This window comes from Nestor notabilis, unplaced genomic scaffold, assembly GCF_000696875.1.
Source record: "Nestor notabilis isolate BGI_N333 unplaced genomic scaffold, ASM69687v1 scaffold12174, whole genome shotgun sequence".
NCBI classification, from domain to species: Eukaryota; Metazoa; Chordata; class Aves; order Psittaciformes; family Psittacidae; genus Nestor; species Nestor notabilis.
The window spans coordinates 2,774-20,546 of record NW_009926917.1 but is presented as its reverse complement, the minus strand read 5'-3'; the positions used below and the strand labels follow the sequence as shown (position 1 = coordinate 20,546).

The window sequence follows — 17,773 nt, the reverse complement described above, 5'->3', positions numbered from 1 at the left end:
TGCGTGGTTCTGAGTTACTGGCTGGGTTTAACCCATGACAGTTTCTTGGAAGTTCCTGTGGTGCACATAAAGAATTTGTTAGGGAAGACAGTCTGGGTTATTCCTGCTTCGGGTAAAAGCAAACCCACTCATGGGATTGCTTTTGCTCAGGGACCTGGATATACTTGGTTGTTTTTTTGTTTGGGTTTGTTGATTCTTTTTTTCCAAATTAATTGCATTTTCCCTGTGTTGTGCTTTAAACTACATTGTGTAATGATAAATATCTTATTTTCCAATTAGGTCCACAGGATTTATATTGGATGGATTCCCTCGTACTTCAGATGAAGCCCAGTATTTGTCAGAACAAGGACTTTGTCCTGATGTTGCAGTTTATATTAAAATAGAAGAGAGTGATGTTCTTGACCGTCTTTTTCCTCCATGTCTGCAGAAATGGAAAGAAAGACAGCATAAAAAAATGGAAAACAGAAAGAAACTGAAAGACCTGAAAGCAAAAATAAGGGTATGTTTTCAGTCCTGTATCCTTTCTTGTAATTTCAGCAGCACGGGTCTGAACACAAGATTCTAAAACTCACAAAGCAGTGAAAAGTACACAGAGAAATAGAAATGGAAGCCGGAAGACACACTCCACACATTCACCGCATTTCTAGATGTACCATAGGAACTAAAAAGAATTTAGGGCTGCTTTCCTCCTCTGTGCAATTAATTCATGCAGGAGTTTAGATTTCTTACAGCCCAAGAAAACAGCTGTGCTGCCAGCCAACTGGCAGTCTGACAGAATGCCAAACATCTGGAAAGTCCTGGAAAAAAGGCAACTAGACGGAGAGAGTGAATGTGGCCATACAAAATAAAATATGGTGCTCACGCACCATACTGTCGTTGCATCTCATATTCCCTGCACATTTGTGAGTTGATCTGCATCTCCCATAGGCTGACTTCACAGGTACTGTATGGTGTATGTGCCTGTTTTTCCAACTGTGATACTCAGCACTAAGCCACATTCTCAGTCCTGTTGCAGCTGCAGTCTCCCATTTGAACAAAGCTGTGCCTTATACTGATCAGGTTACAAGTTATTTGAAGTAACCTGAAACTTCTATGCAGATGTTTACAATGAGCAAATGCAATATATTCAAGGTTCCTAACTTTCTGTAAAAGTGAGATAAAGTACTTTACGTGTACTATCAGAAAAGGTCTGAGTGCAGGTTACTACAGAGCAGCTGACACACAGGAAATTAGTACAACGGAAACTGGGACAAGGCTCATACAATAACCAGTAAGTTTTCTGAACTGCCTGTGCCAGGGTTTGGCTCTGAGAATGCAGATAATCTATGAGAGTAAAAATATTTTTTCAATTTAGTCTTTCCTGATGCAAGTTGGAAATCTTGCTGGAAAAGGTACATCCTAGTGACCAACTGTGCAACTATTGCTGTACTAAGTTCACCCTATAGGCAGTTACTCTGACAATTCATGTGGCAAATATCTGTGCTACAGATCCTAGGATTCAAATTTCTAATGAATTGTTTAGGCATCAATATAGCTCCTGACAACACAGAAAACAACAGGTTCCCATTTAAAACATATACACAAAACAGTGATACAAATTGATAAAGGCATTAAGAAGGAAGGGAAGATCAGAAACAGTATTTCTGAAGTAACAGTAATTTGATATTTTGCTCGTGTGTATTGCAATATACATCTTTCAGTTACAGAACATTTTTTCTATAGCATACAGTTGGTGAGCAAGTCAGATGGTGCTGTGAGAATGCAGCATTGCTGAGTGTCCTGTTAACTCTTCTTCTATTAGAAGGATTAAAGCTGGAGGACATACAGAAAAGTCTGAAAAAACAGGCAGATGAATTGAATGCTGCCGTAGAGTTTCCTTCTCCACTGAAGGAAGCTGGCAACAAGACATTGAAAGCAATGAGTATACTTGCCGTGCTGTGTCATCAGGAACACCAGAATTCAGTCACAAGAGCAGAGAAAATTAATCTGCGCAGTTTGTTCCTGCTTTGCTTAGAATGCTTTTGTATCCAGGCCACTTTGCTTGGGGTTAACACAGATTTCTAAAATTGCACTACCGCCTGCTTGTTGGCATACTCAGTTCCTCTGACTTCAGTTCAGGTGACAGCATTACAGTGTGCAAGAATAGCAATTACAGGTTTAATGCTCATCAACCTCACTGGCCTTAAGTAGAATGCTTCTGCATATTATTTCTGAGTTAGGATTTAGCCATCAGGTATTTCACATACATCTACTAATATGTATAGGGAAATATATTTCAAATGTTTACAACTTGGTCAAAATTAGGCAGTTCTAAGCAGGCATAGGGAACAGCACACATTTAATACTATGCTCATTCGTCGCTTTCCCAAATAGTAGGAAACACCTGTAAGTTTAGAAACACTGTAGCTTACCAGTAAGAGTGTTATACTTTCAGTGTGATCAGAATCACAGTCTTCCCTCTCCCCCCAGTCTCAGTCTCAGAAATTGCCAAATTAGTTTTACTAAAATTTAGTTATATGTTCACCTAGTAGAGAGGTGCGTGTGGTCTGAAAAGCTTCAAGCTGCAGTATTTTTTAATACCGGAAACAACTGCAAATAGAGCTTTAAGGTAGAAAGAACATTAATTCTAAGTCACATTACCAGTTCTCAGAAAAGAACTTTTACTAGGAAATATCATTGTCTTCTTACATCTGTTTTTCACTAACAGGATAAGAAGATTGCTAGAAGAAGGGAAGAACTTTTAGCAGAACAAAAACAAAAGAAAGAGGAGGTAATAAAATCTAATAAGAAAGATTTTACATAGAAGTGTTTGCATTTGTATCTTAAAAATGCTAGAGCTTTTAGTTAAAGAGTTTTCAGGGCAATGTCGAATAGTAAAAATGTGAGAGACTGTCAGAAACTTCTTACAAAAATTGTTTGTCATGATGTTTAGATTTTTTAGAAACTATTAATTCATGAACACTAAAAACTATTTTAAAAGAATTTTCAATATGCTCTAATTCAGCAAAATACTTACGAATGTGTTTAATGTATCTACTTTAAGTGTAAGAGTAACTGTGCTGGTTTTGGCTGGGATATAGTTAATATTCTTCATAGTAGCCAGTATGGGCTGTTTTGGATATATTCTGCGAACAGTGTGATAACGCAGGGATGTTTTAGTTACTGCTGAGCAGTGCTTACACAGAGCCAAGGCCTTTTCTGCTCCTCACACCACCCCACCAGCGAGTAGGCTAGGGGTGCACACGGAGCTGGAAGGGGACACAGCTGGGACAGCTGACCTGAACTGACCAGAGGGATATTCCATACCATATGGTGTCATGCTCAGTGTATAAAGCTGGGGGAAGAAGAAGGAAGGGTGGGATGTTCAGAGTGATGGCATTTGTCTTCTCAAGTAACTTTCACATGATGGAGCCCTGCTGTTCTGGAGATGGCTGAGCACCTGCCTGCCCAAGGAGTGAATGAATTCCTTGTTTTGCTTTGTTTCTCATGTGGCTTTTGCTTTATCTATTAAAGTGTCCCTATCTCAGTCCAAAAGTTTTCTCACTTTTATTCTTCTGATTCTCTCCCTCATCCAACCAGGGGGCAAGTGAGTGAATGGCTGCGTGGGGCTTAGTTGCCAGCTGGGGTTAAACCAGGGTTAAATGACACTAGTGCCACTAATTGCAATTAGGCATGTTTTTTAAGTACTCTGCCAAATCCATGCTTAATCCAGAATAGGACTGTACCAGGATTTCTGCCCAAACTCAATTACGTAGTATATTTATAAATGCATTAATGTACTACTTGACTGCTCATGGAATTCTGTCATCTATGCTTTCAGCTAACATGCTTGTTTCTAACAAAGCCCTGACAAACTACAATTGTATACATACAAGCATATATGAAAATAATACTCCTTTTCTCAAAAGTGCAGTATACCACTTCAGTTTTTTAAGCACATTTTGAACTGGTACAGTGCTTCACTGTATTCACAATGCAATACGTCTGTATTTTCTTCTAGAATTTACTAGATTTTTACTTATGATAAAAATACCCCAAAATGAGGTTTTGTTGAATTAGTGATTTTTCTGAATAAAAAGAGACAATACCATATGCTTATTCAAAACATCTGTATCATAGACATAAACCAACAAAGTATTTTACCTTTTTAGACTTTAGCAAATAAGGAGCATTATGAAGCCACAGAGGAAACTGAAGATATTGAAGCTATACTTGAAGGAGAGTTTTTAGAAGAAGAAGAAGAAGAAGAAGAGGCTGAAGAAGAACTGGAGATTGATGCTGTTGACCGCATACAAAATGAAATTACAGAAAAGTTTTATTCCGACATGGATGGTTTACAAGGTGTACAGGTACCTATTCCACTGCTTATTTTGTTAAATTATATTATCGCATGATAAAAGAATAATATTCAGTTTTACTTGTCAAATTTAAAAGTTACAGTGCTTAAACAATCATGCTGCTGTACTCATGATCTAAATATGTGAGCTAGATGAAGTCTGTAGTGAGAAGGTATATACTTTAAAAAGTACACAATTTATAAGACTAATATTGTGGGGAAAGAAATAAGGGCAATTTTTTGGCAGATCTACCCAGTCTTAAGGACCTTATTTCCTTTTTGAAAGGTCAGTTGATGCAGGCAACCACACTAGAGAGTTATAAATATGTGAATAGTACTTCAAAATAATTTTTAAGGCAAAATTCTTATTAGACAACTCTGTTTTTTATACAGTTCTTAGTAACATAATGTTCTTGAAATCAGTGCAATTACCTATGGTGAGGTAACCTCATCTAACTTTAGATATCTGCAAAGTTAATGCCCACATCTAAGGCAGTAAGTAGATAGGTGCCATTTGTTTACTATATATTAAGTATTTTGCTTCAGGAGGAAACTAATCATCACTTAGAAGAAAGTCTATTCACTGACCAGAGAGAAAGTTTACAGCAGTAGACAGCCAAGACATAGATGCAAGATATGCAAAGTGAATCCAACCTTTACCAACACCACAAGTATGACTGATTCAACGTTCTATTTAATAGTTAATGGATAAAATATCAGATGAATCAAGAATAACTCCTAACACTCTTTGCACTACAATGAAGCATAAGCTGTGTGGAAAAGATTAATGTTTTGTGCTCAGAGATTCACCTTTCCATTAATTTTGGAAAAAGATAAATCAAAAATACATTCAACTTTCAAAAGTGACCATAAAATGTCAAAATTTTATGGAAGTATTCAATGCATACAATCATGTATCCGTATGATAATCACAAAAATAATTTTAGGTGTTCTGAATGAATGCAAAATAGAGTTTGAAGGAACTTAGGTTAAGGCCCAGAAGAGGCAAGAAGCAAGAAATCCTGGGAATAGCCTTTATGACAACAATACAATGTTTCAAGTTAAAGCTAGTGGAATACCGTAGTTCCTGAAGCACTTTTCCTCCATGTTATTTGGAAACATATGATTTGTTTCATTAGTAAACTGATGAAAAATTTGATCAGAAAAGGAACAGGCCACTAGAAGAGTCAGCAAATTTTGTTTCTTTCAAAAAGTACATACATCTCAGCAACAAAAGAGATGACTGGTGTTTTATAGTTCATTATTACATTGAGTTCTGCTTATGACAGTAAGTGCAAATATCCAGTACTGTGGATCTATACAGATATCTGTAAGTTGAGGAATTACACAGAAGTAGTATCATATACTAGAATTACATACTGGGAATTGGTACTGGATACTACTAGTATCCCCTAGTTACAGTTTACTCAATATTTTTCTCCTTATTTTTTAATTCAAAGAGCATTTATGCCTTTATAAAAAACTTTAAATAACTTTTAAGTATAGAAAGTAAGTATTTCTGATTTGTTACTCAAGACTCTTCTTTGCTGTTCTCTGATTCTTTAATCATTGGTCCTCTTTAACATTGTGTAATCTTGGTCTTTTATGGAAAACTAAATGATGACATTAAAACACATTAGCACTTATAACAGTATTAGGTTGCTAGAAAAAAACTGCAGAAAACGGACTTGGTTTATATTTTAGTTGAATAAGCTGGGGAATAAATCACCAGAGAGCAGCAATATTTGTGGAGGGTAACTAAGTAAGCCATTCTAAATTGCTGGGAGTAGGGAAAGAACTATATATGATTTCAATGTTTTTTAAGTAAAATATGCTTCTCAAGCTTTAGCTTTATCATAGGAGATTCCTTAAAGTTAACTGTCAGGCTGTCTCTTTTTTTGGTTTTTGGGTTTTTTTTGGTTTTTTTGTTTATTTTTTTATTATTAATAGTGTGATACTTATATAGGCTGGCTAATTTAAACTTCAGTGGGCAGGAAAGCCAATTCCTATCTCAAATCAAATTTTGCTGATTTACAGTGATTGAGAACATGCTCAAGAAACACCTGATAGTTCACAGAAAATCCTAATGTCAGCCATTATTAAAAATCTGATTGTGTTTATGATTCTAATATTTCATTACTTTTCCATTAACCAGGAGGAACTTGAAAAATGGTTAATACCACTAATCGAGATCGATGGAGGACAGAAGCCTCACATTGTACGCTACCAAATATACAGCAAGCTGAATTCTCTAATGGAAAATCGTGGAAGCATTTTCGAGAAATGCTACCCAATAAGTTTACCCCTTGCACAGAAGATGCTAGCTTTCTCATATAAATTTCCAAGTTCTTTTGGTCAATGGGATCCAGTTAAGGTAATGTTCTTCTATAGCTGAAGAATACTTTCAAGAAATTATTTCACATTAAAAAAATATTGTCATACAATACCAGTTAATACCAGAAATATGTCATGAACACTACATTACTGAATCAACACTACACCACTTGATATACACAAAATACAGCAAGTACTCATAATAAAAGTTGTTAGTCTTTTCAGTGTTGCAGCTAACTTAAGGCTGAGAGGCACTTAGTAAAATCCGTTAATTAGCATTGGTATTAATTAAAGGTGGCACTGAACCCGAAAGAAATGCCTAACTCTTAATGATACACAAAACACTGGAGAACAGAGAATGTCTTAAAGCTTTTCAGAAGCAGTGAGAACAAACTGAAAGGATTTGGGATTTGAATTTGTAAGAAGTCACACAGGTGGCCACCAACCCTAGCAGTGGCAAAAAAGTAAGCCATCAGATGTTAAATATGTATAATCCATCAGAAATAATTATTTGTTGTCAAAATTTACAAATTTGAAGAGCAACAAATCTAATTCCATAGTATTTTACTGAGATCTGGAAAGTCAAGGTCAGAAAGTACTCATGTCTGTCCCCAGAAGCGGGCTGATACAGTTTTATAAGTAGCAAGTGAAATGTTAGTGAGTGTATTTTTTGTTTTAATGCTAGAAATAAAAACAGGTTGGATTGTAAGTAAATGAGAAATGAAAAGGAGAACTGACTTAAAAAAACCCAGTGAACAAGATACAGAAAACAGGAAGTTCCCGAAAGAAACATACTTTGGCCTTCATTTTACTATGCTACTTAATCAAATAACTTTTATTCCCTTTTGTATAGTCATCATGTTGGGTCTTCACCTGTTCCAGATCACATTTATTTTTCTTTAACCTTGGCAATCAAAACTGTATACAGATCAACTCTTATTACAGCTTTATAGAATCAAAATTCTTAAAATATTTTAGGATCAGAATTGCCTTTTCCATGGCTGCATCACATTGGCATCTAATAATCTAGGGACATACTGACAGAGGTAGATATCTCTTCTGTCATTTCCAATTACTAGCCCTAGCTTATATTTTTAATTCTTATTTGCCCCTGCATGCTAGACTTTGCACTTTGTTCTCTTAGATTTCACTACATTTTTGTCATTCCATTTCTCCATTCATCGTGTATAGTGGGTTTTTACCAACCAGAAAGTACAATTCAGTTAGAAGAAAGAAGTCACTGAAATCTAGTAGATAAAATCAGAGTGGTGTGCTAACAGTGGAAATGTACATGCTGACAATAATGAAAGGGAAATAGGATCATTTTGAGAGAATTTTAAGATATAATAGAAATTATGAAATTGATTACAGACCAGAGCTTTTTTTGCATGAAGACAGATAGAGTACATGCCAATTACTTTTAGATTAAATTTAGGGTGAAGGAAAGGAGTTATGCAACTGATTAGATAAGCAGAGAATAAAAATTATGAGCTGAGGGAGGAATAAGGCAGATACACAGTAGAGCAGACTCCCAATGTCTTACAAACTGAGGACAAGCACCTTGAAATGAATTGATGCAGGAACAGGAACCTGAGAATCAAAGAGTCTGGCAAGGTAATGCCATACAGCAGAACAGTCCCATCTCTTACTGTAACAACCAAATCAACTTACCTATATATTTACTGACTCCTTCAATGTATACTAGTAGATTTGTGAGGTATGATTTCCCTTTACAAGAAGCTCAAGTTGGCTCTTCCCCATTGTTTCCTGTGTATGCCTGTAACTTCTGGGTTTTTTTCCTCCTTAATGTATTTCAATTTGTTCAATACAGGGTCAGATTTACTGGACTGTTTGCCAGGATCTATCCTGGAGGCCTTTTCAAAAAACAATCACTTTCTCCACTCTCCTTTTTTGTGGAAGGAAGGCCAATGTAAGCAATAGGTTACACATTAGTCAGCAACAATTTCGCTTCTGAGTCACTTTAGAACTGTAGGGTGAATGACATCTGGTCTGGGCAATTTTTTCTGCAAGTGTCAACAGATTGTTCTGAAACATCTTTTGTTGACACTTTAAGGCAGTTCCTCCAAGAAGGGCTGCAATGGGGACACGACTAAGTTCTTTCATAGTGAACAGTGGTGCAAGGAATGCATTTAAGCATTTCTGCAATGACCTAGTGCTCCTCTCACAGCTCAATAATCTATCAACACTACAGACTTTCTAATGGGCTGTCTGACGCGTTTGAAAAGATTTCAACAGCAGTGTATGTATTTTACCAAAAGTTTTTTTGGCTGGCCTTGTTGTGGTTTTACACTTCACCATAATTTAAGTATTGATATTTTTTTCTGTTCTCGTCATTTGTACATGACTTCTGCTGAATATTCTGCTGAATATTCTCAGTGTATCTTACACTGTCAAGCTGAAAAATAATTCATAATTCATAGAGGAATAAAATTATTTTCTTTATTCTTTGAAAATTAAAAAAGTATTATGTTATATCCTCTGACTACACTCTTGTGATGGACAAAAAGTGTTATGGTACCACCTACTGGAAACAGTGAATATTCTTGATGTCTTCAATTTTCACTTTACCTTTTGGTGTAAGAATTGCATATGTACGGAAGTTCCTCAGACTCGGACAAAATATTATGCCCATATGTATGAATTTCAGAATGCTTTGATGGTTTGTTTCATACAGTTCATACTCCTCTACCCACTTATAAAGCCACTTCTGTAGGACAGAGGGAGAGTACACCTTGTCAAACCTAATCAACTGCTTCCCATTTTGTATATTCTACAGCTAAGTGAAGGAGATGTAATGAAGCCACCACAAAGCTATGGAAACAAACTCTTTCCTGTAATACATCGACAATATATTTATTTCTTTTCAAGTAAAGAAAATAGAGAAACATTTATGAAAAATCCCATCAAATATATTTGTCAGCCAAAACCTAAACCAGCTGTGCCAGTTAAGATTGCAATCGTGGGACCTCCAAAGTCTGGAAAGACTACAGGTAGGACCAGTATTATCTATAGAGCAAAACCTTATCTAATAACCTGTCATTACTGCTATTTAAAAATCATAAACCATTAATATTATTGGTCTTCCTGCTTTTCTTGCCAGGCATAGATTCTTTTAGTTACGTTCTCTAGTGTCTTGATGATCAGATACTTATGCGTTGTCTATCTGAATTTTATCCCAGCTTCTTAAGAAGTTAGTGACCTGGACTAGCACATAGGAAATGTGGACTTACACTATTTGTACCTCCTGTATTATTTCTGTTATTTTCTAATTGTTTTTTATTTCTTTCTGTCAATATGCTCTAATGTAAAATGAAGAAATATTCCTATTCTATATATTCTGGTCCTATATAATATAGGACCAGAACCCAAACCTCACATTCCCCAGTCTGTTTCCAAACTTCTAGATTTTCTTTCTCCCCTCTCCTTCTTTCTCCATGACTCTTTCAATCCACAGGTCTCTGCCTTTAACATGGGAAGTTGAAAATTTAGCTTACACCATAGCTTAATGGTTAGAATAGGATATTAAAAAAAGAAGAGGTGGGTTCAAATTATCTCCAGTTACGGAGGAAATTTTAACCATATTCCCTGGAAAACTGATCTAACTGCTAAGCTGTTTTGTAAAAGGGGCATCTTTTCTACAATATTTTGTAATGATACTGACTATTGCTGCTGAAGTTGTTGAATTGCAGTTCAATTGCAATTGCAATTGAAGTGCTGAATTGAATGCTGTTAGTGCATTGGACATGCTCTGCACAAGTCTATGCAAAGGTTTTGGCCCTTGAGGGTACCCACTCACCAAGATTCTGCATTGGAAATGACCGAGAGAATGAGCTGAGCGGTTAACTTCTAAGACTAAGGACGTATTTTAACAAAGTAAGTTGTGATATTGCTTACATAAAAGTTGTGTGTTGAAATCAAAATATTTTGCAGTTGCCAAGAAATTTGCAAGTGTATATGGGTTATTGCGTCTGAGTATAGGAGATGCCATGCGGCTTGTGTTAAACAATCAGCCTGAGAGTCAGCTGGCACTTACGTTAAACCAGCACCTTCACAAAGGACTGACCGTACCTGATGCACTGGCCATCCAGGCTCTAGATGTGGCTCTGATGAACTACGTGTGTAATACTACTGGGTAAGAGTCTTGCTTGGGTTTCGGAGTTTTTTTCAAGACACATCAGTGGTTTATGCATGAACAAAATAATCCATACAAAATGAGCTTCTTCACATTACTCTGGGAAACCAGACAAGCATAAATTTCTGCAGTTTTCAAGTAAGTATATTGCAGTAAATCCAAATAATATGCTTTATGGAAGCTACCCTTCTTCAGGCAATAAGCCAATATTTTCTATTATCCTTCGAGAACTACCATTTTATCTCTCTTAAACCAACTCCAGTACCAACTCAGGCATCTGATTCTCTCTGGTCACGCAGACTGGTTCAGTACTCAGTGTTTTTTCTGGTTTTGCTACAACTGAAGTTATTAAGGAGGAACTGAAACCAGCAAGTCTTTACACCTCATTCCTATGTGATCCTGATTTCCTAGGCTCTTTCTCCACCACTAAAACACCTTTCATACTAGGCAGGCTTAATAAGCTTCATGATCATTATTTTATGACATTCAACTCCTCTATCCAAAAAGGAGAACTGTTTATAGGGAAAGGCAATTCTGGAATAATCTCTGAAAAGTAGCTTGAGAGCAGAATTCTTTCAACACTTTTTTCATGTTAAATACTGGAATATTGTTTCAATATATTTTACCCCAGTATTGCCTAATAAGTGAAAAGCATTTCTTATTTAATATGATTAAAAAGACTTTTCGAGTACTGTATATAATTTTACTTCTAAATTTAAAACTATTCCTCTCAATCCATATGGAGATTTTCACACTTAAAATTATGTTTCTGAAAGACTGATGTGTCAGAATTTTAAAGTCTGCCATTTTTACAAGTCAGAGCCACCCACTTACATTCCTATACCTTTTGCCCTTTGTGTATTTTCTTTACTATTTCTTATTCTAGCTATTTGATTTTTTTTCCTTTTTTTTTTTTTTTTTTTTTTTAATTGTAAGGAGTGAAGACTTGTCTATCAAATCAGGGAAGCAATAACTTCATGGCATGGCTGTAGACTTTTGTCTCAATTGAGAATGTACTAAGAAATACAGTCTTAATGGTTAATTAAATACTGACTTCTTAGGAAATCTGTCTTTCTGTTTCTGTTTGTACACAGAGTTGTAATTGATGGATATCCTGTAACAACAAACCAAGTAAACCTGTTGGAATCAGCTAGGATAATTCCAATGAAGATCTTTGAATTAGAAATGGATACAAAGGAAGTGTTCAGAAGAGCACTGCTGGATAAGGAAAGCGTGAATAGGTAGTGATGCTCAATGATACCAATAATTTTACCCACACAATATTGTAATTTCTCTGTTTATGTGCCTCAAGTGCTATACCCAGAGAGGCTGTATCTAAGCTGGTGCATAAACCAGCTGTCTCCAAACTCCATATATGAGAAGACATGGGCACCAGTCTCTCTGCATTTTAACGCTCTGATTTCCATAGATCAGAAACAAAGACATAAGGAATTTGTGGCATGCTCTGGCCAGATCCCCTGCTGGCATGACTGAGGTCACAGATGTGCAATGCTGTGCACCCACTGCTTAGTTAAACCGGTTTTAATGAAACCATACATCAGAAATGTTACTAGTTCACTCTGCTGATGGAGTTTATTATTTGTCAATTCAATTATTACCATCATAAGGGAAATTGATACTTCATCTAATAAGCTCTCTTTTCAGTCTTAATTTGAGTTCTTTTTAAAAGAAGGAAACAACGTATATTTTAATAATGTATACTCACATATTCGTGAGTTAATCATGCAATACTCAGTTCAAATTCAGTCCCTTCTTTGTTTTTCGAAGGAGATAAAAACATTCTGTTTAAAAGAACTGTTGGTTGTTTTTGAAGAAGAGTAGTCAGTAGTTTATAAATGGTCAGAGAATTAAAAAGAACAGAACATTCACCTTAAAATTAAATTGTGTGACAACCTGGTTCTCATTAGAGGAAGTGTTTCTAAGAAGTTCCAGATAGCTTAGAGCATTATTGCATGTCTCCTTCATTTTGCCTCTTTCTTTTTATCAAGTAATTAGTACAATGCATAATTGTTTACTGAAAGCCTAAAGACTATTTCCATTGCAAAAAATTAAATTAATGCTGTCTTTTTGAAAGTATTTACTTCAAACTTTTCATTTTAAATACCAAACTAATTACATTTCATTGGCTTAAATACAAATCAAATGTGCAATATCAGATATTTCTGAAAGGTACAAATTACAGAGAAATTAATCCTGTTAAAACAGAAGTTTACCTTTTTTTTTTTGGCATCATTTAAATTAAGAACCAGAACACCAAATGCTTCTGTGTTTTAGTCAAAATCTCTCTCCTGGTCTTGCATAATATTTTTAGAGCTCAGATGGATTATTTTAATTTATGTATATGTAAATATGATAGACAATTTTCAAAATATATCCAAAGACTGTGGCTAATTCTTGATTTCAAACAATGGCACAATTCAAAACCAAGCCTGCTTTTCATTAACAATTGATTTCCATTTAAAAAGTCTCACAGCATTTTGTCTAGGATACCATTTAATGGTGTATTAGAAATGTGTGTCAGTTAATATGTGCTGATACAGTCCAAATCCTTTATGGAATTACTGATTTGTATCTGAACTTAAGTAGCAAAAGTTTTGTTCTTTGTTTCTGAACATAACTGTCTGATCAGAAGTATGCTGCTTTTCATTTGTAAATGGTAACATTCTAAAAGAGAAATTTGTATTTCTCAAGTATGTTCTATAGTGTCAAATAAGCAGAATTTTGTAAAAAGGCCTTAAAGTGAACTCTAGAATTTGCACATGAAATTCAATGAAATTATCTAATCTTCATACTTAAATCAGTGTTATTTTCTATTGTCTTCAGGCCTCCCTACCCTGAGCATGACAGCTCACAGATCCTAGCTATTAAAAAATCCTGCTATGAACAGCACATTAATGCAATCAGGACTTACTATAAGAAGGAGCATCAGAACTGGTGTGTGATTGATGCTTCTCATAGCAAGTGGTGGATCTGGAACAAAGTACTGCAGGAAGTTCAAGTGGTTATTAAAGAAATCCAGATATACCTGGAAAGAATAAGAGAAGGTAAAAGAAAAAAACAAGATTTTTCAGAATAATATTTGTTTCTTTAAGAAGCTGCAATGTAATGAGTGCATTTCAACTTCAACTTGCTTTGGATGAAGCTAATTCTTGAGCACATACATAGCCTCAAATTCTTCAATCTCATCTGCAGAGATCTTGAAGAGATCTCTTGAAAAAGAGTAAAGACAAAACCAATTACAGGACAGTCTGAGGTCACTCTCCAAAGAACGGGATATCAGAATACAGCTGAAAGATGTCAGAGGTCTCATGGTCCACTGCAGATTCCTCAACATTCAGTGATAAATCACAAAGGATACCTCAAAGTATACAAAGGGGACTATAACTTGCAGCTTCACTTAAGTGTCGGTGGAGGAAGACAGAAGGAGGGAGAAAATGTTAATTATAAGTTTGGAATTAAGGTTAAATATTCCACCCGAGCTAAATTCTGTGCTGGGGAAAACCACTTTGGTCTAAAATGACACAGTTCCCACTTCAATTTTTGTGTGTCAGCATTGGTCAGGGTTAAACATACCTGTATGTTTAGTCCTGTCTGCCTCTGAAGGGCAAACTCCCTTATCTCGTGTTTACTTTCTAGTTTTAACTTTTACAGCTCTGTGGCTGCAACCCTCTTAAAAGTCATAAGCAAAAAAAAAATAAAAATAAATTCACATCAAGCTTGAAAAGCATAATTTTAAAATAGTTTGGTTTTTCTATGACATTTTATTCAAGATTTTGAATATATATCATCCAGATAGACTGTAGCATTTGCAAGACATGGATGAGTAAAGGGGAGACTTTCATCGCACCTTGTACACTTTTCCACCAATATAAAGGAACAAAATAGCTTAGCAACACGAACAAGTAAAACAATCAAAAATAAATAAAACTGGCCCAGGGAAAACAGAATAAGTTAAGCACACAGAGTATCCCACATCATTAATAAGTGCTAGAAAAATGTTATTAATAGGTAAAATGGGTTGCAAATTCATTTTAATACATATCTATAAAAATCACTATTTCTCATTATGTCATATCATTTTCACATAATGAATTGCAGTATCTTCTAAACTGTAACATTTCCGAACAAAAATGTTTGATGTTTCTATGTTTTTCATTAATAAAACACTGGTTTTATTACCAGGCAAAGCAGCCAGCATTGCTGAATTATGTATCGCTCCTGAAGAGCTGCAGCACCGGCTGGGGGAGTTTGGACAGTACTGTCCCGTCAGCCTTGCAGAAAAGGGTGAACTGGTCGACTGCTCTGTAACAACATCATTGCAGTTTGCTGCAGAATTTCGAGGGCACTATTACAAAATGGCTTCACAGGAAGAACTGGACGTAAGTGTCAAACAGCGGGTCAAGAGGGGATTATGGGAAAATGGAACATTGTTGCCTAGATTCTTTGATTCCATACAGAATCAAACAATATGTAATCTGATTTAGACTAGTGTTCTTGGTATTCAAGCTCTTGTTCTGAGTACGGCTGCTATCAAATGTCTAGGCAGACAAAATGCAGCAGAGTCCGTACAAACCAAAGCTCCTCTTAAAATTATCAGAGACCAAACATTCATTTTAAAGCAATCACTTCCTTCTTTCTCTGTCTGTTTCGGGGAGACTGCGGGTAGAGAGCGGCTAATGATAGCAATGGATAGTGATGGATGGTGGGTGGATAGTAATGACTTCAATGGAGGCTGGATTGGAAAAGAAATTACTTACCTGAAAGCAGCAGCAGCAGCGCCAGCACACTAAGACAGGTGCTGTACAAGAAACTAGTATCTAATGTGTGTGAGCCAGTCCTCTGGAGTTTTGACTTAACAGTCTTAACAGTGCTTCTTTCATTATAAAACCATTTAATTTCTTTTTCTATAGAAATTCTTGAGCAGACCAGAGGTTTATGTGTCACCACTGGCACCTCACCCTCTCCCACCCTCAGATATGCTACCAAAGAAACTGACTGCAGCAGAAGTGAAGGCCTCATTCCCTGCAAGTGCTCAAATGCACGGATGCTGTCCAGTCACTTACCTGGATGGAAAACAGAGGTACATAACTGTAGTTTTTATAATCTGAATTACAGGCTATGTGTCCTACATTAACACATTAATGAGGAAATACTTTCAATAATAGTGTTCAGGGTTTGGACAGGAAAAGCAATTATGATTCACTATATTGTGCCTGTGGCTTTGGAAATCAATGTAGAATCACTTTTTGAAACTCATATGGCTACAGGTTCTACAAGGATCTGTGTTGCCTTACCGCTTTTCATGATGAAGACTGCATGGCTATAGTTTGAGTTTTCTCTATCATAAGCCCTCAAAAGTCCAAACAAACCTCAGAATACCTCTGTAGATGCAAACTACCTATTATGATTTTTATAAAGTTCCACCACTGATTTCCTCAGTGTGCAGGAATTTCTCATCAAGGTAGAAGTGTAACAGTCAATTCTATGCTGTCCCTTCTTAATCTCCTGAACAACTATGATTGTCGTTTTTACTAGAAAAGCTCTAAAGAAACAGAATAAAAGCCCCTTAATAAGCAGGTTTCAAGGCAGAGACTCTCAGATTTTAAGCCTTGTGTCAGTCATATGCTGGAAACTTGGATGATCCAATTGCTACTTTTTTGTAGTTCCTGTATTTGCTAAATTACCGAAGGGTCTCAGTAGCTCTTGAATTTACATCGCACAAATGATGTTTTACATTTCTTGTGAATTAATACTCTTTCTTGCTCCATCTCCTCAGATACGAAGCTTTGGTGCCTGGCAACATTGAGTACTCAGCAAAATATAAAGAGAAGATATATGTTTTTGAAAGTGAAGAAAAACTTCTGAAGTTTATGAGGTGAAATACTAACTGCATTTTAATCTTTAATCCTGTCACTGTTTACACATCTGAAAAGTGCTTATTTTTATCTGTTCAGGTTACCAGAGAAGTACTGGAATCTGAAACTTCCACGTAAACTCCCTCCAGTAAAGGAGCCAATACTACTCACTGCACTTCCTTTGACTGGATACCTTGAACAGGCCAGTTTTTGCTTTTCTATTTTAAAAGAGGATTTTGCAATGCGTAGTATATCCCACCCATTTTATTTCATTTTTAATGCAGTATGAGTCTTACATTTATTATGGGATTATATTACATTGAAAATTACGTATTTACAATTGAGATGCTTTAAATCAGAGGGGAAAAACAAACTGCAGTATCATATAATGGATTTTCTGACTCTGTTATTTTTCATATATTGTAAGATTACATTTTGCCTTGATTTTTAAAATCAGGATAGACACAAGCCTATCTGGAATCATTTAAGCACAGTGGGTTACATTTTGAGCCATAAGCATGAAACAAAAAAAATTATTTATAGTCACTTCCCTCCCTATTTTATACTATTTCTTATCTTCTTCAATTCACAACTTAGGTATCATCCTGTATTTTTAGATTTGCATGACAACAGGATCAGGTGTTGACTTAAGATTTCTGTAATGGTCTTCTATAACTGTTTTCTCTCTTTAGGGAGTAGCAACTTCTCTAATAAAAGCTCTTAATGAAGTAGGCTGCTTAAAGCCGAAGTTTCCATTCCTAAGTGTAAAAAAAACTGCTCTGCTGTTTGTCGCCTGCCATTTAAAAGGTAGAGTATAAATAATATGCTACTAAAAATAATGAATTATATAAATGCAGTAAATCATCTGATACAACACAGATAATCAATTTGTGTAGTTTTCTTATGTGCAACTTGAGAAAATACTATTATATACTAATTTAAGGACAAACTGCCAAGTTTCTTGGAGATGTGTACTTAAAGGAAAGAAGGAAAATAAGGTTAATAGGGTAAGTAGATAGGTAAGTGATCTCTCACAAATTATGAGACTTAATGACATTTTATCACCAACACCCT

The 17,773-nt window shown here is 35.7% G+C and overlaps 1 protein-coding gene across 1 annotated transcript; it reads left to right on the top strand.

Moving 5' to 3' along the window:
* Nucleotides 1–279: 279 nt before the first annotated feature.
* On the top strand, nt 280–17,506 carry LOC104400877 (adenylate kinase 9-like; the record flags this gene model as incomplete). Its single annotated transcript, XM_010013812.1, has 13 exons — nt 280–499; nt 2,708–2,770; nt 4,152–4,349; nt 6,492–6,710; nt 9,468–9,681; nt 10,622–10,823; nt 11,918–12,064; nt 13,668–13,888; nt 15,027–15,223; nt 15,755–15,924; nt 16,621–16,719; nt 16,799–16,901; nt 17,392–17,506. Coding segments are annotated over 13 exons (2,168 nt in total), but the record flags the coding sequence as incomplete, so codon positions are not given.
* Between the last annotated feature and the right edge of the window lie 267 nt (nt 17,507–17,773).